Source organism: Myxine glutinosa, chromosome 12 (genome assembly GCF_964187855.1).
Source record: "Myxine glutinosa chromosome 12, kmMyxGlut1.1, whole genome shotgun sequence".
In the NCBI taxonomy this organism is placed as follows: Eukaryota; Metazoa; Chordata; class Myxini; order Myxiniformes; family Myxinidae; genus Myxine; species Myxine glutinosa.
Window position 1 is genome coordinate 113,786,962 of NC_136272.1, and position 27,500 is coordinate 113,814,461.

The 27,500-nt window shown below is 48.1% G+C and overlaps 1 protein-coding gene across 3 annotated transcripts in view; it reads right to left on the bottom strand.

The window, feature by feature from the left end:
• Positions 1-5,632: 5,632 nt before the first annotated feature.
• The window catches only part of LOC144888386 (RNA-binding protein 26-like), an 81,363-nt gene continuing 59,495 nt past the window's right edge, over positions 5,633-27,500 (bottom strand). For 2 of the 3 annotated variants that reach the window (XM_078766241.1, XM_078766239.1), the window contains exons 7-10: positions 20,904-21,158; positions 12,477-12,605; positions 10,873-11,028; positions 5,633-5,850 (exon numbers count right to left, since the gene is read on the bottom strand). In XM_078766241.1, the coding sequence (XP_078622367.1) occupies positions 5,729-5,850; positions 10,873-11,028; positions 12,477-12,605; positions 20,904-21,158 (662 nt within the window). In that variant the 3' untranslated portion in view covers positions 5,633-5,728. The remainder of the gene's footprint in view (positions 5,851-10,872; positions 11,029-12,476; positions 12,606-20,903; positions 21,159-27,500) is intronic. The other variant, XM_078766240.1, reaches the window with a different exon arrangement.

Consider the following 27,500-nt stretch of genomic DNA (forward strand, 5'->3'; position numbering starts at 1 on the left):
ATTTGGGCATCTTGAGTTAGATGCTGCATGCACATTCAGTTTTCCAAATTGGTTAATGCCAATTCATCAGATCCACAAATGATGTTATCGACACAATGTATTTACTTCACATAATATGTGATCCCCTCTCCAACCCCACCACTCTCCTCTCCCCGCCTCTCTTCTACTCTCCCACTCTCTTCTACTCTCCCACTCTCTTCTACTCTCCCACTCTCTTCTACTCTCCCACTCTCTTCTACTCTCCCACTCTCTTCTACTCTCCCACTCTCTTCTACTCTCCCACTCTCTTCTACTCTCCCACTCTCTTCTACTCTCCCACTCTCTTCTACTCTCCCACTCTCTTCTACTCTCCCACTCTCTTCTACTCTCCCACTCTCTTCTACTCTCCCACTCTCTTCTACTCTCCCACTCTCTTCTACTCTCCCACTCTCTTCTACTCTCCCACTCTCTTCTACTCTCCCACTCCTCTCCCACTCCTCTCCCCACTCCTCTCCCACTCCTCTCCCACTCCTCTCCCACTCCTCTCCAACATCTCCCCACTCCTCTCCAACATCTCCCCACTCCTCTCCCACTCTCTTCTACTCTCCCACTCTCTTCTACTCTCCCACTCTCTTCTACTCTCCCACTCTCTTCTACTCTCCCACTCTCTTCTACTCTCCCACTCTCTTCTACTCTCCCACTCTCTTCTACTCTCCCACTCTCTTCTACTCTCCCACTCTCCCACTCTCTTCTACTCTCCCACTCCTCTCCCACTCCTCTCCCCACTCCTCTCCCCACTCCTCTCCCCACTCCTCTCCCACTCCTCTCCCCACTCCTCTCCCACTCCTCTCCCCACTCCTCTCCCACTCCTCTCCCACTCCTCTCCAACATCTCCCCACTCCTCTCCCACTCCTCTCCCACTCCTCTCCCACTCCTCTCCAACATCTCCCCACTCCTCTCCAACATCTCCCCACTCCTCTCCCACTCTCTTCTACTCTCCCACTCTCTTCTACTCTCCCACTCTCTTCTACTCTCCCACTCTCTTCTACTCTCCCACTCTCTTCTACTCTCCCACTCTCTTCTACTCTCCCACTCTCTTCTACTCTCCCACTCTCTTCTACTCTCCCACTCTCTTCTACTCTCCCACTCCTCTCCCACTCCTCTCCCCACTCCTCTCCCCACTCCTCTCCCCACTCCTCTCCCCACATCTCCCCACTCCTCCCCACTCCTCTCCAACATCTCCCCACTCCTCTCCAACATCTCCCCACTCCTCTCCAACATCTCCCCACTCCTCTCCAACATCTCCCCACTCCTCTCCAACATCTCCCCACTCCTCTCCAACATCTCCCCACTCCTCTCCAACATCTCCCCACTCCTCTCCAACATCTCCCCACTCCTCTCCAACATCTCCCCACTCCTCTCCAACATCTCCCCACTCCTCTCCAACATCTCCCCACTCCTCTCCAACATCTCCCCACTCCTCTCCAACATCTCCCCACTCCTCTCCAACATCTCCCCACTCCTCTCCAACATCTCCCCACTCCTCTCCAACATCTCCCCACTCCTCTCCAACATCTCCCCACTCCTCTCCAACATCTCCCCACTCCTCTCCAACATCTCCCCACTCCTCTCCAACATCTCCCCACTCCTCTCCAACATCTCCCCACTCCTCTCCAACATCTCCCCACTCCTCTCCAACATCTCCCCACTCCTCTCCAACATCTCCCCACTCCTCTCCAACATCTCCCCACTCCTCTCCAACATCTCCCCACTCCTCTCCAACATCTCCCCACTCCTCTCCAACATCTCCCCACTCCTCTCCAACATCTCCCCACTCCTCTCCAACATCTCCCCACTCCTCTCCAACATCTCCCCACTCCTCTCCAACATCTCCCCACTCCTCTCCAACATCTCCCCACTCCTCTCCAACATCTCCCCACTCCTCTCCAACATCTCCCCACTCCTCTCCAACATCTCCCCACTCCTCTCCAACATCTCCCCACTCCTCTCCAACATCTCCCCACTCCTCTCCAACATCTCCCCACTCCTCTCCAACATCTCCCCACTCCTCTCCAACATCTCCCCACTCCTCTCCAACATCTCCCCACTCCTCTCCAACATCTCCCCACTCCTCTCCAACATCTCCCCACTCCTCTCCAACATCTCCCCACTCCTCTCCAACATCTCCCCACTCCTCTCCAACATCTCCCCACTCCTCTCCAACATCTCCCCACTCCTCTCCAACATCTCCCCACTCCTCTCCAACATCTCCCCACTCCTCTCCAACATCTCCCCACTCCTCTCCAACATCTCCCCACTCCTCTCCAACATCTCCCCACTCCTCTCCAACATCTCCCCACTCCTCTCCAACATCTCCCCACTCCTCTCCAACATCTCCCCACTCCTCTCCAACATCTCCCCACTCCTCTCCAACATCTCCCCACTCCTCTCCAACATCTCCCCACTCCTCTCCAACATCTCCCCACTCCTCTCCAACATCTCCCCACTCCTCTCCAACATCTCCCCACTCCTCTCCAACATCTCCCCACTCCTCTCCAACATCTCCCCACTCCTCTCCAACATCTCCCCACTCCTCTCCAACATCTCCCCACTCCTCTCCAACATCTCCCCACTCCTCTCCAACATCTCCCCACTCCTCTCCAACATCTCCCCACTCCTCTCCAACATCTCCCCACTCCTCTCCAACATCTCCCCACTCCTCTCCAACATCTCCCCACTCCTCTCCAACATCTCCCCACTCCTCTCCAACATCTCCCCACTCCTCTCCAACATCTCCCCACTCCTCTCCAACATCTCCCCACTCCTCTCCAACATCTCCCCACTCCTCTCCAACATCTCCCCACTCCTCTCCAACATCTCCCCACTCCTCTCCAACATCTCCCCACTCCTCTCCAACATCTCCCCACTCCTCTCCAACATCTCCCCACTCCTCTCCAACATCTCCCCACTCCTCTCCAACATCTCCCCACTCCTCTCCAACATCTCCCCACTCCTCTCCAACATCTCCCCACTCCTCTCCAACATCTCCCCACTCCTCTCCAACATCTCCCCACTCCTCTCCAACATCTCCCCACTCCTCTCCAACATCTCCCCACTCCTCTCCAACATCTCCCCACTCCTCTCCAACATCTCCCCACTCCTCTCCAACATCTCCCCACTCCTCTCCAACATCTCCCCACTCCTCTCCAACATCTCCCCACTCCTCTCCAACATCTCCCCACTCCTCTCCAACATCTCCCCACTCCTCTCCAACATCTCCCCACTCCTCTCCAACATCTCCCCACTCCTCTCCAACATCTCCCCACTCCTCTCCAACATCTCCCCACTCCTCTCCAACATCTCCCCACTCCTCTCCAACATCTCCCCACTCCTCTCCAACATCTCCCCACTCCTCTCCAACATCTCCCCACTCCTCTCCAACATCTCCCCACTCCTCTCCAACATCTCCCCACTCCTCTCCAACATCTCCCCACTCCTCTCCAACATCTCCCCACTCCTCTCCAACATCTCCCCACTCCTCTCCAACATCTCCCCACTCCTCTCCAACATCTCCCCACTCCTCTCCAACATCTCCCCACTCCTCTCCAACATCTCCCCACTCCTCTCCAACATCTCCCCACTCATCTCCAACCTCTCCTCTCTGCCCCCTCCTAACTCTACTCTCTGCCCCCTCCTAACTCTACTCTCTGCCCCCTCCTAACTCTACTCTCTGCCCCCTCCTAACTCTACTCTCTGCCCCCTCCTAACTCTACTCTCTGCCCCCTCCTAACTCTACTCTCTGCCCCCTCCTAACTCTACTCTCTGCCCCCTCCTAACTCTACTCTCTGCCCCCTCCTAACTCTACTCTCTGCCCCCTCCTAACTCTACTCTCTGCCCCCTCCTAACTCTACTCTCTGCCCCCTCCTAACTCTACTCTCTGCCCCCTCCTAACTCTACTCTCTGCCCCCTCCTAACTCTACTCTCTGCCCCCTCCTAACTCTACTCTCTGCCCCCTCCTAACTCTACTCTCTGCCCCCTCCTAACTCTACTCTCTGCCCCCTCCTAACTCTACTCTCTGCCCCCTCCTAACTCTACTCTCTGCCCCCTCCTAACTCTACTCTCTGCCCCTCCTAACTCTACTCTCTGCCCCTCCTAACTCTACTCTCTGCCCCTCCTAACTCTACTCTCTGCCCCATCCTAACTCTACTCTCTGCCCCTCCTAACTCTACTCTCTGCCCCCTCCTAACTCTCCTCTCTGCCCCCTCCTAACTCTCCTCTCTGCCCCTCCTAACTCTCCTCTCTGCCCCCTCCTAACTCTCCTCTCTGCCCCCTCCTAACTCTCCTCTCTGCCCCCTCCTAACTCTCCTCTCTGCCCCTCCTAACTCTCCTCTCTGCCCCCTCCTAACTCTCCTCTCTGCCTCCTCCTAACTCTCCTCTCTGCCCCCCTCCTAACTCTCCTCTCTGCCCCCCTCCTAACTCTCCTCTCTGCCCCCCTCCTAACTCTCCTCTCTGCCCCCTCCTAACTCTCCTCTCTGCCCCCTCCTAACTCTCCTCTCTGCCCCCTCCTAACTCTCCTCTCTGCCCCCTCCTAACTCTCCTCTCTGCCCCCTCCTAACTCTCCTCTCTGCCCCCCTCCTAACTCTCCTCTCTGCCCCCTCCTAACTCTCCTCTCTGCCCCCTCCTAACTCTCCTCTCTGCCCCCTCCTAACTCTCCTCTCTGCCCCCTCCTAACTCTCCTCTCTGCCCCCTCCTAACTCTCCTCTCTGCCCCCTCCTAACTCTCCTCTCTGCCCCCTCCTAACTCTCCTCTCTGCCCCCTCCTAACTCTACTCTCTGCCCCTCCTAACTCTACTCTCTGCCCCTCCTAACTCTACTCTCTGCCCCATCCTAACTCTACTCTCTGCCCCTCCTAACTCTCCTCTCTGCCCCCTCCTAACTCTCCTCTCTGCCCACTCCTAACTCTCCTCTCTGCCCCCTCCTAACTCTCCTCTCTGCCCCCTCCTAACTCTCCTCTCTGCCCCCTCCTAACTCTCCTCTCTGCCCCTCCTAACTCTCCTCTCTGCCCCCTCCTAACTCTCCTCTCTGCCCCCTCCTAACTCTCCTCTCTGCCCCCTCCTAACTCTCCTCTCTGCCCCCTCCTAACTCTCCTCTCTGCCCCCTCCTAACTCTCCTCTCTGCCCCCTCCTAACTCTCCTCTCTGCCCCCTCCTAACTCTCCTCTCTGCCCCCTCCTAACTCTCCTCTCTGCCCCCTCCTAACTCTCCTCTCTGCCGCCTCCTAACTCTCCTCTCTGCCGCCTCCTAACTCTCCTCTCTGCCCCCTCCTAACTCTCCTCTCTGCCCCCTCCTAACTCTCCTCTCTGCCCCCTCGTAACTCTCCTCTCTGCCCCCTCCTAACTCGCCTCTCTGCCCCCTCCTAACTCTCCTCTCTGCCCCCTCCTAACTCTCCTCTCTGCCCCCTCCTAACTCTCCTCTCTGCCTCCTCCTAACTCTCCTCTCTGCCTCCTCCTAACTCTCCTCTCTGCCCCCTCCTAACTCTGCTCTCTGCTCCCTCCTAACTCTCCTCTCTGCCCCCTCCTAACTCTCCTCTCTGCCCCCACCTAACTCCACTCACTCTATCCAGCTCACTCTTCTCACTCCTCTCTAACCCCTGAGTCCTCTACAACTGCTCACTGCACACACTGCACATGGGGAGAGCATCACACACAGAGGGTATTAAATAAAATAACTATTTCCTAGTAGGGAACCCAACCTAACCTCCTCTGCGTCCTCTTCCCCTTCTCCACACACATTCAAAACAACTATTAGAATACATTTTGCCGATTTTCTCACCTTTTGCTGAAACTGAGAATGAAACCATCCTAGGTTCGTGAACTACAAAAAAATGAAATCAGTTCGTGAATTAGAGTTAAGATAAAGCCTTGAGGGAGTCTCAATGGACTTAATATTAGAGGCCTTCATTTAATTTAAAATACATTTTGATCTATAATAAACAGTAAGTTTCGTCCAATTTTCTTCCCCTTTTTTGAAACTGAGCCTAAAGCCATCCTAGCGATGATGGAAAATGGAATTTTTCAGTCTGGTCAGTCTTTTTGGACCACCACTGGTAACATGTAACCCAGTGCTACCTGCCACATGGTTGGGTTGTCGACTACTAGACCGACACCCCTCACTGGATTTGCTAGTGGGGAGGGTCACTGGCACCCTGCCAGAACCAAAAACAACACCTGGCAAAGGGCAGAAGAGCTCCTGTAGGGAGCCAAAGGCCATCTAGTAAAGGGGATGGTGTCTCCTAAAAAACACCCATTCGGGTTGGACCGGTTCAAGTCAAACCAAAGACATTTAAAAACTAGAACGCCACTCAGTAGAGCGCATACTCCCGCCGTGGGTCAAGTTGGAATCGTACGATTTCACAAAAGTTTGAGGGAGTAGTTCAGTGACGACACAAGACAAGACAACACAAGACAGACACTGCACAGACATATATATATATATATAGAATATATAGAAAATTAAAAACACCTCACAGCCACGTGATTTAAAAACACCTCACCACCACATAATTCAAAACACCTCACCACCACGTTATTAAAAACACTTCACCACCACGTTATTAAAAACACTTCACCACCACGGAAATAAAAGTTTCAGGGAGTAGTTCAGTGACAGACACTGCCCAGATATGTAGATATATAGATAAATAAACCTGAAAATCGCAGAGCCAGAATTATTTATTTCGTCTGGAAAGCCCATGCGAGGTTTCTTCTTCTTCAGCCTCTCAACCTTGGGTGAATATGCGATCTTTTAAAAAAAAAGTTCGAATTTTGCCAATCTGTTTTATTCGTTTGTTAATATACCTCAGCCATTGACAAATCTGGAATTATAATTTTATTTGAGCTTCAAATTAACCCGGGACATTGTGTCAAACGATGTCTGCAAGTCTGCACATGTGATAAATAATTATTAATCGTCCACAGGCAAAGACTCTTCTTCACGCAATAACAATTCCAGCTTCCAGACCGTACATCCAATCATCTTCAAATTTTGCACACTTGTTACTCTTCATGACCTCTACTACAGTATGCAGTTTCACGTCGATCAATGAAGTGGTTCAAGGGATATAAATGTTTTTATTATTTGCGTTTAATTAACGATATCTGCAAAACCACGTGACCTATCGCAAATTCCAAAAGGACATTTTAGTAGACTGATATGCTGAACAGATCTGTGAAGTTTCCCCTCGATTGGATCACAAATGAGGGAGGAGCTAGGTTTTAAATGTTTGCGCTTAAAAACGTCATAACTCTGAAACCATTTGATGCATGACGTCATGCTCACTGACTTTTTTGTTCGACATGGGTATGCGATTCTGCCTGCAAAGTTTGGCCTCGATCTGTTCAGGCGTTTTGGAGAAAATTGGATTTTAGTGTTTCTCACTCAAAACAATATGACGGCCGAACCACGTGACCTGTGACGTTATAATTACCATTGAAATATTCTGCAGACGGAGTCCCTCCTATGGTAAAAATTTGCTCTCAATCGGTCCAATTATTGCAGAGAAAATGGTTTTTAAAGGAAAACAGAAAAAAAAATTCCCCAAAAAATTCTTGAATCCGGAATAATATCCTGAGCTTCACCAAAAACTAATAAATTCTTCCTTACCCCAAGGGCAATCATCCCACCAACATTCATCCAAATCCGTTCAGAACTTTTCCAGATATCTTGTTCACAAACGCACGCACGCACGCACGCACGCACGCACACACACACACACACACGAATGCATTACTCCCTGGCGGGAATAAAACAGACAAACACACAGGGGTGAAAACGTAACCTCCATCCACCTTTGGTGGCGGAGGTGAATACGTGCGAAGATGGTTAATAATTATTGTTTTTGGACAAAGAGGACACAAACCCATTTCTTTGTAAGGCACATTTCTGCTTAATAACCATTTTCTGTAAAGTTTGAAACTGTACCATGAACAGTACAGTAGTAAATGTTGTTTTGTTTCCGGCAAGGAAAGCAAAATCAGCTTGTGGGTTTAAATATAACGATGAGGAAATGAGGATGAGCCGATGAGGGGTTTCACTGTATTGTTAAAAATAACAGGAGAAGCTCAGGCCCTTCAACGGACCCCTGGCCCTGAGGCAGCGATCCCTCTTGACCTCCCTTCTCGACACCCCTGTGCCCCACACTCTCAGGCATATGAACCACATGAGCCCCACACTCTCAGGCATGTGAGCCACATGTGCCCCTCGCTCTCAGGCATGTAAACCACATGTGCCCCTCGCTCTCAGGCATGTAAACCACATGTGCCCCATGCTCTCAGGCATGTAAACCATATGCGCCCCACGCTCAGGCATGTAAACCACATGTGCCCCACGCTCTCAGGCATGTAAACCACATGTGCCCCTCACTCTCAGGCATGTAAACCACATGTGCCCCACACTCTCAGGCACGTGAACCACATGTGCCCCATGCTCTCAGCCACGTGAACCACATGTGCCCCACGCTCTCAGCCACGTGAACCACATGTGCCCCACGCTCTCAGCCACGTGAACCACATGTGCCCCACGCTCTCAGCAACGTGAGCCACATATCCCCCACACTCCCAGGCATGTAAACCACATGTGCCCCATGCTCTCATGCATGTAAACCACATGTGCCCCACACTCTCAGGCCCGTGAACCACATGTGCCCCACGCTAACAGCCACGTGAACCACATGTGCCCCATACTCTCAGGCATGTGAGCCATATGTCCCCCACACTCTCAGGCATGTTCGCTATATGTTCCCCACACTCTCAGGCATGTTAACCACATGTTCCCCACACTCTCAGGCATGTAATCCACATGTGTCCCACACTCTCAGGCATGTAAACCACATGCTCCTCACACTCAGGCATTTAAACCACATGTGTCCCACACTCAGGCATGTACACCACATGTGTCCCACAATCTCAGGCATGTGAGCCACATGGGCCCCACGCTCTCAGGCATGTAAACCACATGCTCCTCACACTCAGGCATTTAAACCACATGTGTCCCACACTCAGGCATGTACACCACATGTGTCCCACAATCTCAGGCATGTGAGCCACATGGGCCCCATGCTCTCAGGCATGTAAACCACATGTGCCCCACACTCTCAGGCATGTAAACCACATGTGCCCCACACTCAGGCATGTAAAGCACATGTGCCCCATGCTCTCAGGCATGTAAACCACATGTGCCCCTCACTCTCATGCATGTAAACCACATGTTCCCCACACTCTCAGGCATGTGAACCACATGTGCCCCACGCTAACAGCCACGTGAACCACATGTGCCCCACGCTAACAGCCACGTGAACCACATGTGCCCCATACTCTCAGGCATGTGAGCCACATGTCCCCAACACTCTCAGGCATGTTCGCCACATGCTCCCCACACTCTCAGGCACGTGAACCACATGTGCCCCACGCTAACAGCCACATGAACCACATGTTGCTCTTCATGACGTCTACTACAGTATGAAGTTTCACGTCGATCAATGAAGTGGTTCAAGGGATATAAATGTTTTTATTATTTGCGTTTAATTAACGATATCTGCCAAACCACGAGACCTATCGCAAATTCCAAAAGGACATTTTAGTAGACCGATATACTGAACAGATTTGTGAAGTTTCCCCTCGATTGGATCACAAATGAGGGAGGAGCTAGGTTTTAAATGTTTGTGCTTAAAAACGTCATAACTCTGAAACCATGTGATGCATGACGTCATGGTCACTGACTTTTTTGTTCGTCATGGGTATGCGATTCTGCCTGCAAAGTTTGGCCTCGATCTGTTCAGGCGTTTTGGAGAAAATTGGATTTTAGTGTTTTTCTCTCAAAACAATATGGCGGCCGAACCACGTGACCTGTGACGTCATAATTACCATTAAAATATTCTGCAGACCGAGTCCCTCCTATGGTAAAAATTTGCTCTCAATCGGTCCAATTATTGCAGAGAAAATGGTTTTTAAAGGAAAACAGAAAAAAAAAATTCCCCAAAAAATTTCCCGGATCAAGAATAATTTCATGAGCTTCACCAAAAACTAATCAATTCTTCCTCATCCCAAGTGCAATCATCCCACCAACATTCATCCAAATCCGTTCAGAACTTTTTCAGATCGATCGCACGCACGCACTACTCCCTAGCGGGAATAAAAACGTCAGGTGTTGCTTCTTTGCTTGAAAAGGATAGAGCACAGACAATCCCCATCAGTTGCCATACATGGGGAGGAGGAAATGTCCCGCGGAGTACGGTGAGAAAAGCGGCGCCATTGTCATGATGGAGCTGGCACCCAGGAAGTGACTGCACTTCCAAGCTCAGTAGCTATGGTAAGTATTTGTCTCATCAGTATGTCCGTGTGTGTATGTCCGTGTGTGTGTGTGTATGTCCGTGTGTGTGTATGTGTGTATGTCTATATATATATGTATGTATGTATGTATGTATGTATGTATGTATGTATGTATGTATGTATGTATGTGTGTGTGTGTGTGTGTGTGTGTGTGTGTGTGTGTGTGTGTGTGTGTGTGTGTGTGTGTGTGTGTGTGTGTGTGTGTGTGTGTGTGTGTCAGCTCTCATGAGCCTCAGCCCAAGAAAAAAAAAAAAAATTAGAGTCGAGATCGAGCCACAAGGGAGTCAGAAAGCGCGAGCCTATCAAAAGAGGCCTCCGAGCTATGCAGAACAAACAAAATGGTGGAGATTTATTTTTGAAGCCACTCCCTCCATGGTTTAAGCCACTCCCATGAATGGCAGACGTCTCACCAAAGGAGAATATAAACGAGATAATGTGCTCATTTTAGTGAGGTGAGGTACATCATGAAGTGACAATAAATAAAACTAAAACGCGTTTCACTCATCCTTACAACGAGGAGGGGCAGGATCAGGCTCATTGGATGTCAGCCCAATGAGGTTAGGTCGGAGGTTCTGGCTCCTTGCACAAAAGTGTCTGTAGGGTGGACGAGTAGTGGCGGTCAGACTGGGTGACTCTGGGTTGTATCCGTCAGCTTCAAAGTGGTCTGCTGAGCAATCCAGATGAAATTTGAAGGCATGAGAAAGGGAACAGTATAATTACGTAAAAGGTCTGTGCCAGGAAGCACCAAACATGCACAGAAAAAAGTGAAATATATACACATACATACAGTGCATTCAGAAAGTATTCAGACCCCTTCACTTTTTTCACATTTTGTTATGTTGCAGCCTTATGCTGAAATCGTTTAAATTCATTTTTTCCCTCATCAATCTACACTCAATACCCCATAATGACAAAGAGAAAACAGGATTTTAGGATGTTTTGCAAATTTATTAAAAAGAAAAAACTGAAATATCACATTGACATAAGTATTCAGACCCTTTCCTATGACACTTGAAATTTAGCTCAGGTGCCTCCCATTTCTCTTGATCATCTTTGAGATGTTTATACACCTTGATTGGAGTCCACCTGTGGTAAATTCAATTGATTGGACATGATTTGGAATGGCACACACCTGTCTTTATATGGTCTCACAGCTGACAATGCATATCAGAGCAAAAACCAAGCCATGAGGTCGAAGGAACTGCCTGCAGAGCTCAGAGACAAGATTTTGTCGAGGCACAGATTTGGGGAAGCCTCCAAAAAAATTCTGCTGCATGGAAGGTTCCCAAGAGCACAGTGGCCTCCATAATTCTTAAATGGAAGAAGTTTGGAACAACCAGGACTCTTCCTAGAGCTGGCCGCCCGGCCAAACTGATCAATCGGGGGAGAAGGGCCTTGGTAATAGAGGTGACCAAGAACCCGATGGTCACTCTGGCTGAGCTCCAGAGATTCTGTGTGGAGATGGGAGAAACTTCCAGAAGGACCCCACCCCATCACTGCAACACTCCACCGATCTGGGCTTTATGGCAGAATGGCCAGACGGACCCTGCTATTCGCGGGGGGTACGTTCCTGGAAAATCCGCGAATAGCGAAACCCGCGAATAGCGGGGCATTGTTTCAATGGAAAAAGGGGGGATAGGTTCCCGAGTCATGAAAATCCGCGAATAGAGAGGCCGAAACCACGAATAGCGAGGCAAAATCCAAGAATGGCGAGGCAAATCCCACGAATGTCGACGATAATTAGCGAAGGTTTTATAAATACCATATGTGAAGCTAACAGCTTGTGAAATATTTTTTTTGCGCCCCTGAAAATCCGCGAATTAGTGGAACACGGCCGCAAATAGGAAAAAACCCCCACAAATTCACGAAACACGACTGCAAATAGGAAAAAAAAACCGTGCGATTTCGTGGAACATGGCCGTGAATAGAAATAAAACCGCGAATTTGCGGGATACTTTTCCACAAATGGAGAAACAGATCGCATTTTATCACCCGTGAATACGCGGAACTCGTGAATAGCGGAACTGCGAATAGCGGGGTCCGACAGTGCATATATATATTAGTATATGGAGGAAACACAACTGCGAAAGAGATGAGTGCAGGAACCATACTTACCGAGAGAATAATTGGAGGGTTGAGGAAGGGGTGGTGGGGGGATGTGAATAGCAGGTGGTATTCGAGAAGCCATGGAATTTTCAACGGACGATGGCGTCTCGACACGCGATGATGGGTGTTGGGTGGGACCTGGAGAGTATGGCAATGATTCAATCACAGATGTACCCAATGCTGACACTCTGGTTTTGTAGCTCTATGCAAACAAATGCAGGTATTAAAGGGGATTCTTTGTTTGTTTGTTATTTGTTAATAAACATGGTATCCTGTTACATTATATAATGCACCACATGTCCAAGTTAAGATTGGTTTGTTTTCAAACACTTGAAAATGCCAAATTAAATTTGCTTACACTTTGCAAACGTTTGGTGTAAGAGAAAAGGGTGCAGGTTATTAAAAAGACAAAAGGAACACTTCCAGTTCTCAACCAAGTACATACAAGTAGCAACGAGAAAGCAACTCAAAACGCAAAGCCCATCCGATTCGCTTTGTACTTTGAAGGTGTGAGAAAGGGAACAGTATAATTATGTACAAAGTCTGTGGGAGGAAGCACCAGACATCACTCATACAAACGAAGCTTGATGAAAACAGCGAAAAAAGAAAATGAGTGATGTTAATTTTATTAACTAGAACTGCCACTTTATGATTGCTGGCAGTGATGACCGGTTTCCTCCATCTTCCCACTTTCATACAACCCTGCTTTTGATGCAACCCTGCTTTTGATGCAACCCTGCTTTTGATGCAACCCCGCTTTTGATGCAACCCCGCTTTTGATGCAACCCCGCTTTTGATGCAACCCCGCTTTTGATGCAACCCCGCTTTGATACAACCCTGCTTTGATACAACCCTGCTTTGATGCAACCCCACTTTCATCAGACACACTTTGATACAACCCCGCTTTCTTTGGACAGACTTTGATACAACCCCGCTTTCTTTGGACACACTTTGATACAACCCCGCTTTTTTTGGCCACACTTTGATACAACCCCGCTTTGTTGTAACCTCGTTTTCATACAACCCCGCTTTGATACCACCCCGCTTTGATACAACCCCGCTTTCATACAACCCCGCTTTCATACAACCCCGCTTTCATACAACCCCGCTTTCATACAACCCCGCTTTCATACAACCCCGCTTTGATACAACCCCGCTTTGATAAAACCTCACTTTGATACAATCCCGCTATCATCAGACATACTTTGATACAACCTCACTTTGATATAACCTTGCTTTCATACAACCCCACTTTCATCATAATTAAACCAAGACCGAAAGGTCACATGGCTGGAGAAGATAAAATATAGTTTCTTCTTCTTCACACAATAACAACTTATAGCTTCCAGACCGTACATCCAATCATCTTGAAATTTTGAACACTTGTTCCACTCCATGACTTCTCCTTTATTCTCAAGTTTCACGTCGACCAATGAAGCGGTTCAAGAGATATAATTTTTAAAATATTTTTGTTGAACTATTTATTGCTGCAATTCCATGTGAGCTATTAGGCCGGTAGCAACTCTGTGGGAAATGACATTTCGTTTCGTGTCCGAGGTGCTAAAATTTTACCATGCGAAAAGTTGTTGAATCTAATGGTGTTGAACATATCAAAAGTTCTCCAAAATATATTGGCCCAAACATATGTCACGAGATGAAATTGTGTGCACTATATTGTCTTGCCCACTTGCCTATCTCGGGTGCCGTTGTACCGCCTTTCGCGTATGTAGACAGGTGTCAGCCAATCACATAACAGAACATGATCATGTGACTTCTGTGATCAACTGTCATGGCTGCGCCCATGACTGACCGTGTTGAAAGCGATCAGGCCCGTTTAGTGTGTATTTTGCACCTAAAAAGTGTCCATGGTGAGGTGGTGCAGCCTTTTACAGAAAAGAGATGGTCCACATTCACTGACTGTGCAAAATAATGGGTGAGTCTCGATGGTGAATGCTCTCATGTGGCAAAGAAACTTTTCGAATGCCCCAGTCGCAATTCACCACAACCATCATCATCATCATCATCATCTTCGACACTACCACTACCAGTCCCCCCCGGCACCGATTCCCATACCAGGAGCCGGAGCAGCGGCCCTTCATCTCGATGATAGTGTGGCATTACTATCAGTGACATTTGAATCACCATTTGAGCAAATACCGAAGGATGTGTGTGGTTTTCATGCCACATGCTACCAGCGATTTATGGACAAGAAACGTCTGCAAGCCAGTGAGAAGAGGTGTAGTACAGCACTTGTACAAACAATCACAATGTCTCCAGCAAAAAAACTGCGTCGCCATTCAAAAATAGCAACACCATCCTCAACCACACGAGTGCTTCCTAAAGTCTGTTTATTATGTGGTAAGAAGGACAGCTATTTGAAATGACATCATGGTGGTAAAACACGAGATCTTCTGGTGCTAGCTTCATCCCTCAGATCGGCAGTCTGCAGCCTCCCCACTCTCTGCAGACCTGGACAAAATCACAGACTGGGCAAACAAGTGGAACATGTCTTTCAATCCTGACAAATCTCACACTCTTACGATGTCTCTCCAAAAAGACCGACTGGACAACCCTCCCATCCACTTTCTGAATAATCCTCTCCAAGAAGTTCTGTCACTCAAGCTTTTGGGTCTCACTATCTGCCATGATCTTTCCTGGGAAAACCACATTTCAAATCTGGCCTCCAAAGCCAGTCGCCGACTGGGCATCCTCCGTCGTGCGAAGTCCTTCCTTGGCACACCTGAGCTCCTCACCACATACAAGGCTTTCATCCGCAGCTCAATGGAATACTGCTCTCCCCTCTGGGCTGGTGCTCCTGCCTCACACCTAGCTCGTCTTCACGCTGTTGAAACCAAAGCGTTCAGAATCATTGGAATCTCCCGCGATGAAGCTAACTCCAAGGGCCTCTCACTCACTCACCGCAGGCAGGTTGGTGGTCTTTCCGTCTTCTACCGACTCCTCTGGCCTTGCCCCCCCAGCTCTCTCTGGGCTCTGTCCCGCAAATATTCCTACAGGTCGCACAAGATCTGCCTGCAACCCTCTTATGGTCAAACTGCCAAAATAAAGACTCTCTGCTCACCTTCACTCCTTCATTCCTCTTTTCTCCTGCCTCTGGAACAAACTCCCTCACTCTCTTCAATCCCACTCCACCCTCCAGGTCTTTAAAACAGCTGTTCAGCACCATCTCTTATCTTCCCCCATCCAAAACCTTGATCATTTCTACCCCCGCTAATTTCACCCCAATTCCACTTTTTTGAAATACCAACTTCTGTCCTGGAAGTCCTTGGTGTCCTTGTGTTTTATACTTCTACTTCCCTTCCCACGCCTCCTCCCCCCAAGCCCTCTCCCTTCCACACATCTCCCTGCTCTCAAATGTTGTGTTTGTGTGCTTCCCCTTCTCTCCCCATCTTGTTTTCCGCTCCCTCTTTTTATATATTTTGTTTGTCTGGTTGATTTGTTTGTGAAGTAAATGTTAGCTCTTTCACGAGCCTCGATTCAGTATACAACAAAAAAGAAAAAAAAAAGAAAGAAAAAAAGAAGCTCAAACATTGACTGCTGGTAGGTACCTTACACCATCTACGATTTTCTATCCTATGATAGGGCCTGCTTCAGAAGGCGTACTAACATGTTTGAACTCTGCCTAAAATATGAGCATATGGTACAGTATGCGTCTCTTAATATAATCACTTTTGGCCAGGGTAGTTTGATTCTAGATTTGTAGATTTGTTGTGGCCTTGTATACCAGTCAATTCTCAACGTCGGACCTCCATGAAGCGAGGTATAAACTCTTCTGTCTGTCCTCATCGCCAAACGAAGCAACTCTTCCGCCGACTAAAGATGCCCTACATCAACATTCACTGAGAGCTGCCTACCAATCCTGTATAAATCGGAGTTCCTTCGTCCCATTGATGCAGGCCCCCTCCCCACAAGAGCATGGCTGGGTGGTTGACGGAGAGGATTTGGGGATTGTGTGGATGACTCGCGCACCCGCTCCTAAATCAGTACTGGAAGCGGTGGCATGTTCCTGTAAGAAAGCTAAATGTACGTCTGGTCGCTGTTCATGCCTAAATTCGGGCCTTTCATGCACAGACATGTGTTTGTGCCAAGAGTTTGACAACGGTACCAATACGACGACGGAAAATGCATTCGAAAATGGCCGGGAGTGATGACAGCGACATAGAAAACGACCATTAGCATTTCAATATTTGAGCTGTTGAAATCTGATGCCCAATGCCCATATATGGTTGTGATTTACGGTGTTTTTAAGGTTTCTCCGTTGTTCACTCCATATTGTTTTTTACCTGTATTGTTTGAGAAACGTTTTTGTAATACGGTACGGTACTAATAAACACGCTGTGAATAGCTCTGACTGTCAGCACGGCCTACTGTTTTCCCTATTTCACCTCAAGGATCTTGAGCAATGCTCGCTCCATGACCATCCATCTCATTCCGCGGTTGTTCACTTCGTGGGTGAGTTACCAACCTCAAGAGTGTTCAGGAGGATCAATTTATCTTCAGTGACCCACCCAAGCCCAACGTACAGTCTATCCGCTTATCGCATATCAACCCTTTTGCCAATCAAAATTAAGCAGTGTACACAGAATGGTTTTAGCATATTATACAATTATATGAGGGATTTACACGAGGGGCGGGGGGGGGGGGGGGGGACCAATGACCGGACGTTTTTTTATAAAATCTTCATTTACCCGAGAGGGGGTCATCCCCGGGAAAATTTTGAAAGCTAGATTGCCTGAGATGCGATCTGTGGCCATATTGCACCCGTTGCTGAAGTTGCAGCTAAGCCTGAATAGTTTCTTGTTATTTTTGAAAAATTTCATGGCCCTGAGGGGGGATGGCCCCATGGACACCCCCGGGAAAATTTTGAAAGTTAGATTGCCTGAGATTGCCGAGGGGGGGGGGGGGGCATGGCACCATGCCCCGCCTCGCTACGCCACTGGGGTTGGAAATTCAACACCGGATGATCAGAAGGGCCTTTTCACATCCCCCGACTGCTGGCGGCACGTTTATGGGTCCTCATATAATCGTATAAATGCCGCAGTAAAGATGTTTTCTTTTTAAAGGTATTTTGTCGAAAGGGATAAACTACTATATCTTTAAGGGCCTCCATACCCCTTAATGGGCAAGAGTTGGACGGAGAACTTTTTCTCCGATGTTTGGTGTACCAACAGTTAGCATCAGGTGAAATTTCACCTAGCACCCATTCCGCGGAACGAAATTTCATTTCTAGGCCCTTACCAAGGTTTTGCTACCGGTCTATATCGCAAATTCCAAAATGGCATTTTAGCACGCCGACATGGGGAACATAATTGTGAAGTTTCTGTTCGATATGATCAAAAATGAGGGAGGAGCTAGGTTTTAAAAGTTCATGCTTCAAAACATCATAACTCCTAAACGATGCAACATTCACGTGACATGGCGCCCGTACCAAGTGACTAATGACATCATAATTACCATTATAAGATTCTACAGGCTGAGCCACTATGGTGAAAATTTCCTTTCATTCGGTCCAACTATTGCAGAAAAAATGATTTTTAAAGGAAATAAATCCAAAAAATGGCAGTGGCACAATCCGTTACATGATCGGAGAAGAAAAAGTGTTGCATTTCTTCTTCTTTCAACAATAACGACTTCTAGCTTCCAGACCGTACAACCAATCATGTTGAAATTTTAAACAATTATTCCCCTTGATGAGATCTAGATTACATTAATGTTTCAAATCAATCAATGCAGCAGTTCAAGAGATAGAAGCTTTAAAAAAAAGTTTGTTCAATTATTTACTGCGGACAAACCATGTGACTTATTGAAATTTCCCAAGTAACATTTTAATTTCCTCACATGGGGAACATTTGTGTAAAGTTTCCACTCGATATCTTAAAACATGAAGGAGATAGGATTTAAAGTTTATGCTTCAAAACGTCATAACTCCGAAACGATGCGACGTACGATGGCATCATGTGGGAACTTTTTTTTCGTCATGGGCATGCGATTGTGCATGCAAAGTTTGGGCTCGATCTGCACAGCCGTTGCGGAGAAAAAGGGGTTTTAGTGTTTTTCACGAAAAACAATATGGCGGCGGAACCGTGTGACGTATGACGTCAAAAAATTTTTTGATCTAAATCTTTTTAACCTAAGGTTACGTAAAAAAAGTATTGTTGCGGTTTTGTGAATAAAGGATGACCCCCCCCCCCCCCCCTCATAGGTAGTTGCACCACAACATGTAGCCTCGCTTTATTTCAGTGATTTCTTATTCAATGTAAGCGTCGTCTCCTTTCCTGTGTTAGTTTGCATTGAGCAGGCCAGTGAGTTAGGTGTTCTTTGGACTGGAATGCCACGTGCTAGGCCTGGAACAAGTCTGGCAAGGCCGAAGGGAGGAGCTGCAGGGGAGTGGCCGGTAGGCGGCAAGCAGCCAATCGGAGCTCAAGGGGAGTGGCTCACAACGGCAGCGAGAGGAGGGGCTTGGAACATTCAGGTAAGGCTGGGGAGGGGCGATATAAGACCCTGTCCCGAGCCCCCCGCGTCAGAATCGGTGAGTCTCCCAGTCAGAGCTTTTGTCACAGCACGAGTGAAGTCCCTTGCTTGTTATAGCCTCGCTGTACACGAACTCTCCCCGTGCCCTGCCGCTGCTGTGCATAACACGCTCGTGAGGACGATCCATTCCAGGCCACAGACGCACGGTCTCCCTGCCTGCGCTCCCAGCACACGTGCCGTGAACATCTGAGGGCCACGCCCGGCGAGCTGTCTGGGAGTGAACGGCGCCAAAGCGTGTTTGGAGCGCGAACTGTCCTTCCTTCTTTTCCCTGCATGAGTGAGTGGGCCCTTGTCCGGGAAATAAGTTAAGACTTATTAAGCCTGCTCTGTGTCTCTTCGCCTTGTATAGTTGTAAATAAACCTGTTCTTTCTTCCATTTGATCGTGCCCGTCATTTCACCATTGGCCTAGCATCGCACAAATAAAACCGCTCGAATCGGGTTCAATAAAAGTAACGGCACGAGTCACATGATACGCAAACTGCTCGGGCGTATTCGATTAGCGTGGCTTGTGCGAGGTCCAGTCCCCGTTTTCGTGGCAGCGTGGGCACCGAAGGTACGTGTGGAATCGACCCGATACCCTTCCGCACGCTCGCTACGGGAGTGGCGACTCGGACTCGTGGACCCAAGGGGGAAAAGGGGTTTAACCCCCCCCCTCTGTACGTCGACGGGCTTCGAGAGATCCGCAACAATATATTCGTGGGAGCAATGGATCTATTTGTTGTTGAATTCTAACCTCGTAACATTAGCACTTTTAATATCCTAAATAAACACATTTTTTGGTCCCATTGCAGAGTTCTTTTGAATGAGCCATGACTCAATTTTTTCCATCGAGCCATTTGAGACAGAGGGGCAATGTTGAAGGTGTTTTCCAAGATGGTGCCTATACCATGTGACCAATGATGTCATAATTAGCAGTAAAAATTATATATGTCCAACCCATCACTTGGTGAAAATTTCGTGTCAATCGGACCAACAGTTGCTGAAAACATTAATTTTAAAGTTTTCAGAGGTGAAACATAGGATGGAAGAATAATAATAAAAAAAACACCAGGAATAATAATCGGTATATAGCGGGGAAACATAATCAGTGTTATCCATATTCTCAAAGCAAAAGGTATGTTGAAAATTTGATGGCCGAACAGTTTACGTTTTGTATCCCACTGATTGGCCGGATCTGGATTTAATCGCTTGTTCTTATCGCTGCGCCAAATCATCCACAGTTTTCACAAGTTGTCCACAACATTTTGAAATATCATGCTATATCGTTTTTGGCCCAGTCACTCAATGGTGAAGGACCATTAAAAAATATATTTATATTCTCGTATCCAGCTGGATCCGTATTCGGACCTTCACCAAAACCGATTTGTTTTGTCCGAATTTGTGCACAGCTTTGAGATAACTGCTATTTTTCGTTTTTGCCCTATCTCTCAATGGTGAAGGATCACGTAAAAAATTCTCGGATCCAAATCTGGATCCGGATCTTCACCAAAATCTAATAATTTCGTCCTTGTCACATACCCAACATCTCTACCACATTTTGTCCGAATCCATCCACAACGTTTTGAGATGTCCTGTTCACAAATAGACAGACAGACAGACAGACAGAGGTGAAACCGTAACCTCCATCCACCTTCGGTGGCTGTGACTTTGCCCTTTGACGTTCAGACCCAATTAATTTGTCTTCTCAATATTCTTGTAAAGGTTTTGTTGAAAATTTGACAAAGCCCAAATTGTAAAGAAGTGGCAGACAGACAGATAGACGTAATTGCAAAACCCAGTCTCCTGCTGCACGCTGACAGGCTAGTTATATTATGGGAAAATTCTCCAAAACACAACATGGAATGGATTTTTAAAACGAGACAAAGCTAAACTGTAAAAGAACTTACCGCTTGTCGGGGTCATCCCTGGAGGCGGTATTAAAGAGGGGTGTCGAAGTGGTGGCATTGGACCAAGGAGAGAATGCGGAGGAATGAGAGGGGGCGGAGGCATTCCAGGCGGAGCAGGTTGTGGTGCACGCTCGAGAAGAGGGCCGGCTGGTGGCGGGAAAGGAATCATGCTCGGCAGATTAACGTCATCCACAACAAGGGGGTCGGTGCCGTGGTCAAACGGACACATATCACCTCGCATGCAGAACCCTTTTTCTGTGGGACCAGAAAAGCACAACGTTATCCAGCGCCAATAAATTGCTGGTTAATAAGAAAATAATAATATTGTATACTTTATACACACATACAAACGTACATGAAATGCTGATTGCACAAACTAAAACATTTGTGTACACATACACACACACACACGTGTACGCACACACACACACGTGTACGCACGCACACACACGTGTACGCACGCACACACACGTGTACGCACGCACACACACGTGTACGCACGCACACACACGTGTACGCACGCGCACACACACACACACGTGTACACACACACACACACACACGTGTACACACACACACACACACACGTGTACACACACACACACACACACACGTGTACACACACACACACACACACACACGTGTACACACACACACACACACACACACACACACACACACACACACACACACACACACACACACACACACACACACACACACACACACGCACACACACGGCTAACCCCCGCTCCGGCGGGGAAAAACGGCCTTAAAACGATCGTTCATTCATTCATATACATATATATATATATATATACAGTCACGTGAAAAAGTAAGTACACCCCATGTAAAGTTTTGACTTTTTTTTTTTTTTTTTTTTTTGTATACAAGATCGAGGCTCGTGAAAGAGCGAACATTAATCACACAGAAAGACAAACAGACACATAAAACAAATAACATCGGGAGCGGTAGACAAGATGGGGAGAGAGGGGGAAGGACACAAACACAACATTTGAGAGCAGGGACCGAGAGACATGGAGACATCGAGAGATCTGTGGGAGGGAGAGGGCTTTGGGAGGGAGGCATGTGAAGGGGGGGGGGGGGGGGGGGTGGGAGAGGTATAAACATATGGACACTGCCAGGACTTCCAGGAAAGAAGTTGGAATTTCAAACAAGGTGGATCTGGGGTGAATTAGTGGGGGTAGAAAAGATCAAGGTTTTGGATGGGGGAAGATAAGAGATGGTGGTGAACAGCTGTTTTAAAGACCTGGAGGGAGGAGTGGGATTTAAGGGAGTGTGGGCGTTTGTTCCAGAGGCGGGAGAAAAGAGGAATGAAAGAGTGAAGGTGAGCAGAGAGCCGAGATTTCGGCAGTTTAACCATCAGAGGGTTGCTGGCAGATCTTGTGCGACCTGTAGGAATATTTGGGGGACAGAGCACAGAGAGAGCTGGGGGAGCAAGGCCGGAGAGGAGTCGGTAGAAGACAGAAAGACCACCTACCTGCCTGCGGTGAGTGAGTGAAAGGCCCTCAGAGATAGCTTCATCGTGGGAGATTCCAATGATTTTGAAAGCTTGGGATTCAACAGCGTGAAGCCGAGCCAGGTGCGAGGCAGGAGCACCAGCCCATAGGGGAGAACAGTATTCCATTGAGCTGCGGATGAAAGCCTTGTATGTGGTGAGGAGCTCAGGTGTGCCGAGGAAGGACTTTGCACGACGGAGGATGCCCAGTCGGCGACTGGCTTTGGAGGCCAGCTTGGAAATGTGGTTTTCCCAAGAAAGATCATGGCAGATAGTGAGACCCAAAAGCTTGAGCGACAGAACTTCTTGGAGAGGATTGTTGAGAAAGTAGATGGGAGGGTTGTCCAGTCGATCTTTTCGGAGAGACATAGAAAGAGAGTGAGATTTGTCAGGATTGAAAGACATGTTCCACTTGTTTGACCAGTCTGTGATTTTGTCCAGGTCTTCAGAGAGTGAGGAGGCTGCAGACTGCCGATCTGAGGGAAGAGGAATGGAGCGGCAGAGAGTGGAGTCATCAGCAAAGAGATAGAGAGGATTTTCCAGAGAGTCGGAGAGATCATTGATGAAGACCAGAAAAAGCACAGGGCCCAGCACACTGCCTTGGGGAACTCCAGCCTGAACAGGAAGGGGAGATGAGAGAAACCCATTCAGGGCCACACGTTGACTACGACCAGAGAGGAAGTCCGCAAGCCATGCATGGAGATTTCCATGGATACCATAGGAGGAGAGTTTGGTGAGCAGAGCTGGGTGCCAGACCGTATCGAAGGCACGTGATATGTCAAGGGAGACAGCTCTGATTTCCTGTTTGGCATTGAGGACCTCCATCCATTGTTGAGACAGCAGAAGCAGCATGTCCAGAGTAGAGTGACCTGGTCTGAAACCAAATTGATGATCAGAGATCAAGCCATTGGAGAAGAGGAAAGATTTCATATCCGAAGCAATGATGGATTCCATGACTTTGCTGATAATTGGGAGAAGGCTGATTGGTCTGTAGTTGCAAGGATCTGTTTTTGCACCTTTTTTGTGTAAAGCGGTAATGTTAGCTGATTTCCAGGATGCTGGCAGATGACCTTGAGCAAAAGATAGGGTGAAAAGAACAGAGAGAGGGTGAGATAGAGCGGCAGAGCAGGATTTTAGGACCCGTGGGCTGATGCCGTCTGGTCCAGTTGCAGAATCAGAGTCGAGGTTTGACAAAAACTCCTCCACCTTGTCAGGAGAGAAGGACACAGAGTTCAGGAGCAGTTGGGTTCGACTGGGAAAGGTGGGAACAGAGAGAGATGGGTTTGGGACTAAGGATTTTGAGGCAAACACAGAGTTGAGGCATTCGGCTTTGTCACGTGCGATGTCAACTGTGTGGCCATTTGAGGTAAGGGAGGGGATGGAGGGGGAACAAACACCAGAAACGGATTTGACCAGACGCCACCAGGATTTGGAGGAAGGAGACAGGTTTGAGAGTTCATTCTTGAGTGAGGAGAGATAGTGCTTCCTGGCACTCCTGAGGGTAGACACACACTTGTTCCGAGCTTGGTGGAAGGAACTGAGATTGCCTTCAGTTGGATTAGCCTTCCAAGAGACAAAGGCAAGTTGTTTCAGGGAAACTGCCTCACCACATGATTCAGTGTACCATGGATGGGAGGAAGGGTAAGACAACTGAAGGCGAGATGGGATAAATCTGTGCATGAGAGAGATCAGTTTGCTTTGGAAGAATTCCCAGGAAGAATTGATGTCAGAGGCAGTGGAGATGGGAGACCAATCCAGACGATTGATGGCTGCTTGAAGACCGTCCCAGTCGGCCTGAGTGAAATGCCAGACTCGTCGACGCTGAGGAGGCTCTCTGAGAATGGCCAGAGAGATGTCCACTTTGACAAGCACATGATCAGAAGAACCGATTGGAGCAGAAGAAGAGCAGCAGACATTAGCAGGGAAGTTTGTCAAAACCAAGTCTAGAAGAGAAGATACTCCATTGGCTGAGATCCGGGTCGGGAAATTGACAGATTGTGTCAATCCCAGTGAGTCACAGAAGTCCTTTGCTGAGGTGCCATGACTGGTGAGAGAGGAACCCACACCCAACCCAACCAGGTGGCATGATGACAGTTGAAGTCACCACATATGAGGAAGAGAGAGTTGGGATGAGTGGATAGAAGTTGGTCCATGTTGTCAGACAGTGAAATGTAGATGGAGTCATCACTGTTTGGGGGACGGTACAGAACACATATGAACAAAAGGTGGGAGCGGAGAGGAAGCCGTAGCCAGAGGTACTCCTGGGGGTGAGGAGGAAAGAGGGCAGTGCAAGGAGAGTGAGGAAGAGAGTTTTTGATAAAGATAGCCACCCCACCACCAGGCCGAGGCTCAGGTCTATCATACCGGAGGAGGGAGTAACCAGGAAGAGATATTAAGGAATCAGAGACATCTTGAGGGAGGAAAGTCTCTGTTAAGCAGATCAAGTCTGGATTGTCAGAAGCAACCTGTATGGAGAGATCAGTCAGGTTTGAGCGAAGGCCCCGGATGTTTGAGGTCCATACCGTTAATGAAGAGAGAGGGGGAGCATCAGGTACAGGACAGGGGAGGGGAGGAGTAGGGTAAGATGAAGGATGAGAGGGGGAGGTAGGGAGAGCAGTTGATAGTGTGTCAGATATTGCAGAAGAGTTCCAAGAAAGGGAAGGATGAGGAGGATGAAAGGTTTGATGGTGAAGGGATGAGGCACAGTGAGGGGATGTTTGAGGGGGGGCAGAGGAAAGTAGAAGGTTTGGGGGGGGTGGAGGTATGAGATAGAAGGGAGACGAAGTGGGGAGGAGGCAGCTTGGAGGAGGAGGGGGGATGAGGGAGAATTGGAGAGGAATGGTATGGGGGGAGAATTGAATGGGAGGGGTTGGGGGGGGAGTTTTGAAGGGGAGGAGTGAGGGTCGAGTTTAGGAGGGGAGGCGCAAGGGGGGAGTTTTGGAGGGAAGGGGCAAGGGGGAAGTTTAGAAGTGGAGGGGCAAGGGGGGAGTTTAGGAGGGGAAGGGCAAGGGGGGAGATTTGGAGGGGAGGGGCAAGGGGGGAGTTTAGGAGGGGAAGGGCAAGGGGGGAGTTCAGGAGTGGAGGGGCAAGGGGGGAGTTTAGGAGTGTAGGTGCAAGGGGGGGGATTTGGATGGGAGGGGCAAGAGGGGAGTTTAGAAAGTGGATGATTAATGAAAGACGAACATTGATAACAAATTGGGTTTGTTGTGATTTCAAGTTAGCAATCCGATTCAGAACGATGGAGGAGGGATGGAATGAATGTGAATTTAGACCATGTAGTGAGGGAGACGTATAAGATATTGAATTTCTTTTTTTTGAAGTGGAATGAGTTGGAGAGGAAATTGAGAAAAGCCTTTTAAATAGGAAGAAAAACAGCGTGTTGCAATATACCACTGAATAAAACACAGAAGGGGAAAGGTTAAACATATTTAAATAATATTTAAACAGAACTGTGAACAATCTTTGATGCACAAAATACCACGGGGGGAGAGCCGAGAGGGACCACCACGAGTCACGTGAACAGGGCAAACGGTGGATGGCAAGCAGATAATGGGGGCGGGGCGAACAGCACACCTGGACAGAAAATACAGGATGAGACAACAGTACACGTGGAGAAAGGAAAATAAATGTTTTTTTTGTTTGTTTTGTTTGTTTGTTTGGTTTTTTTTGGGGGGGGGGGGGGGTGGGGATTTAGAACGTTAGACAGAGTATTATGTTCGGGGTAGAAGGGAAAAACTAAGAGCCAAGCAAAACACGCTTAAGTTAACAAAACACCGACGGGGGTACAACTACAAGGCCACACACGAGGAGCAGAACACGATTAATTAATTACGAGTTACAGGAAATTCAAACCAAAACTACCTATAATCAAACAATATCGCATGGACGATAAAATAACGAGTTGAAATTTGACAATCTATCTGGGGAAATGGGGGAGAAACACGTGGTCGAACGAACGAACGAATAAGAATGAATAAACGACTGAGCACAGAGAAGGTAATGTCTTTTTTTTTTGTTTTTTTGAGTTGAGATTTACATAAGGAAGTAGGCTATGGGGTGAAAAGACTGGGAAAACAGAGAACGAAAGTTATTGGATCACAAACGACGGACCGCTGAGAGAAAAACAAAGCCTCAAGGTTGTACAGTGTACACTGTACAAGGCCTCAAGACACGACACGAATTAAAACGATTTTCAATACAGGTATGAAAGATTTGCACCGAAAATCTTCGTCGGGACAATATACGTACATACACCATAAAATAAATACAGTTATAACGAAAATCCAAATGGGAACAATTACTAAACTTCGATTTCGATGGAGAGCGTGTAGAGCTGCGAATAAACGAACCCTCGCCAGCAAGACCGGAAACGACTTTTTCAACATACAGCGATTTGATCTTCATTTCAACAATATTGATAAAGGTGATATAATATATCAAATTCTCCGGCCTTGCACCCCCAGCTCTCTCTGTGCTCTGTCCCCCAAATATTCCTACAGGTCGCACAAGATCTGCCAGCAACCCTCTGATGGTTAAACTGCCGAAATCTCGGCTCTCTGCTCACCTTCACTCTTTCATGCCTCTTTTCCTCCCGCCTCTGGAACAAAACTCCCTCACTCCCTTCAATCCCACTCCTCCCTCCAGGTCTTTAAAACAGCTGTTCACCACCATCTCTTATCTTCCCCCATCCAAAACCTTGATCTTTTCTACCCCCGCTAATTCACCCCAGATCCACCTTGTTTGAAATTCCAACTTCTTTCCTGGAAGTCCTGGCAGTGTCCATATGTTTTATACCTCTCCCACCGCCCCCTTCCCATGCCCCCCCCCCCCCCCCCAAAGCCCTCGCCCTCTCTCAGATCTCTCGATGTCTCCATGTCTCTCGGTCCCTGCTCTCAAATGTTGTGTTTGTGTCCTTCCCCCTCTCTCCCCATCTTGTCTACCGCTCCCGATGTTATATGTTTTATGTGTCGGTTTGTCTTTCTGTGTGATTAATGTTCGCTCTTTCACGAGCCTCGATCTTGTATACAAAAAAAAAAAAGAAAAAAAAAAAATCATGAAACATTTACATTTTGTAGTCC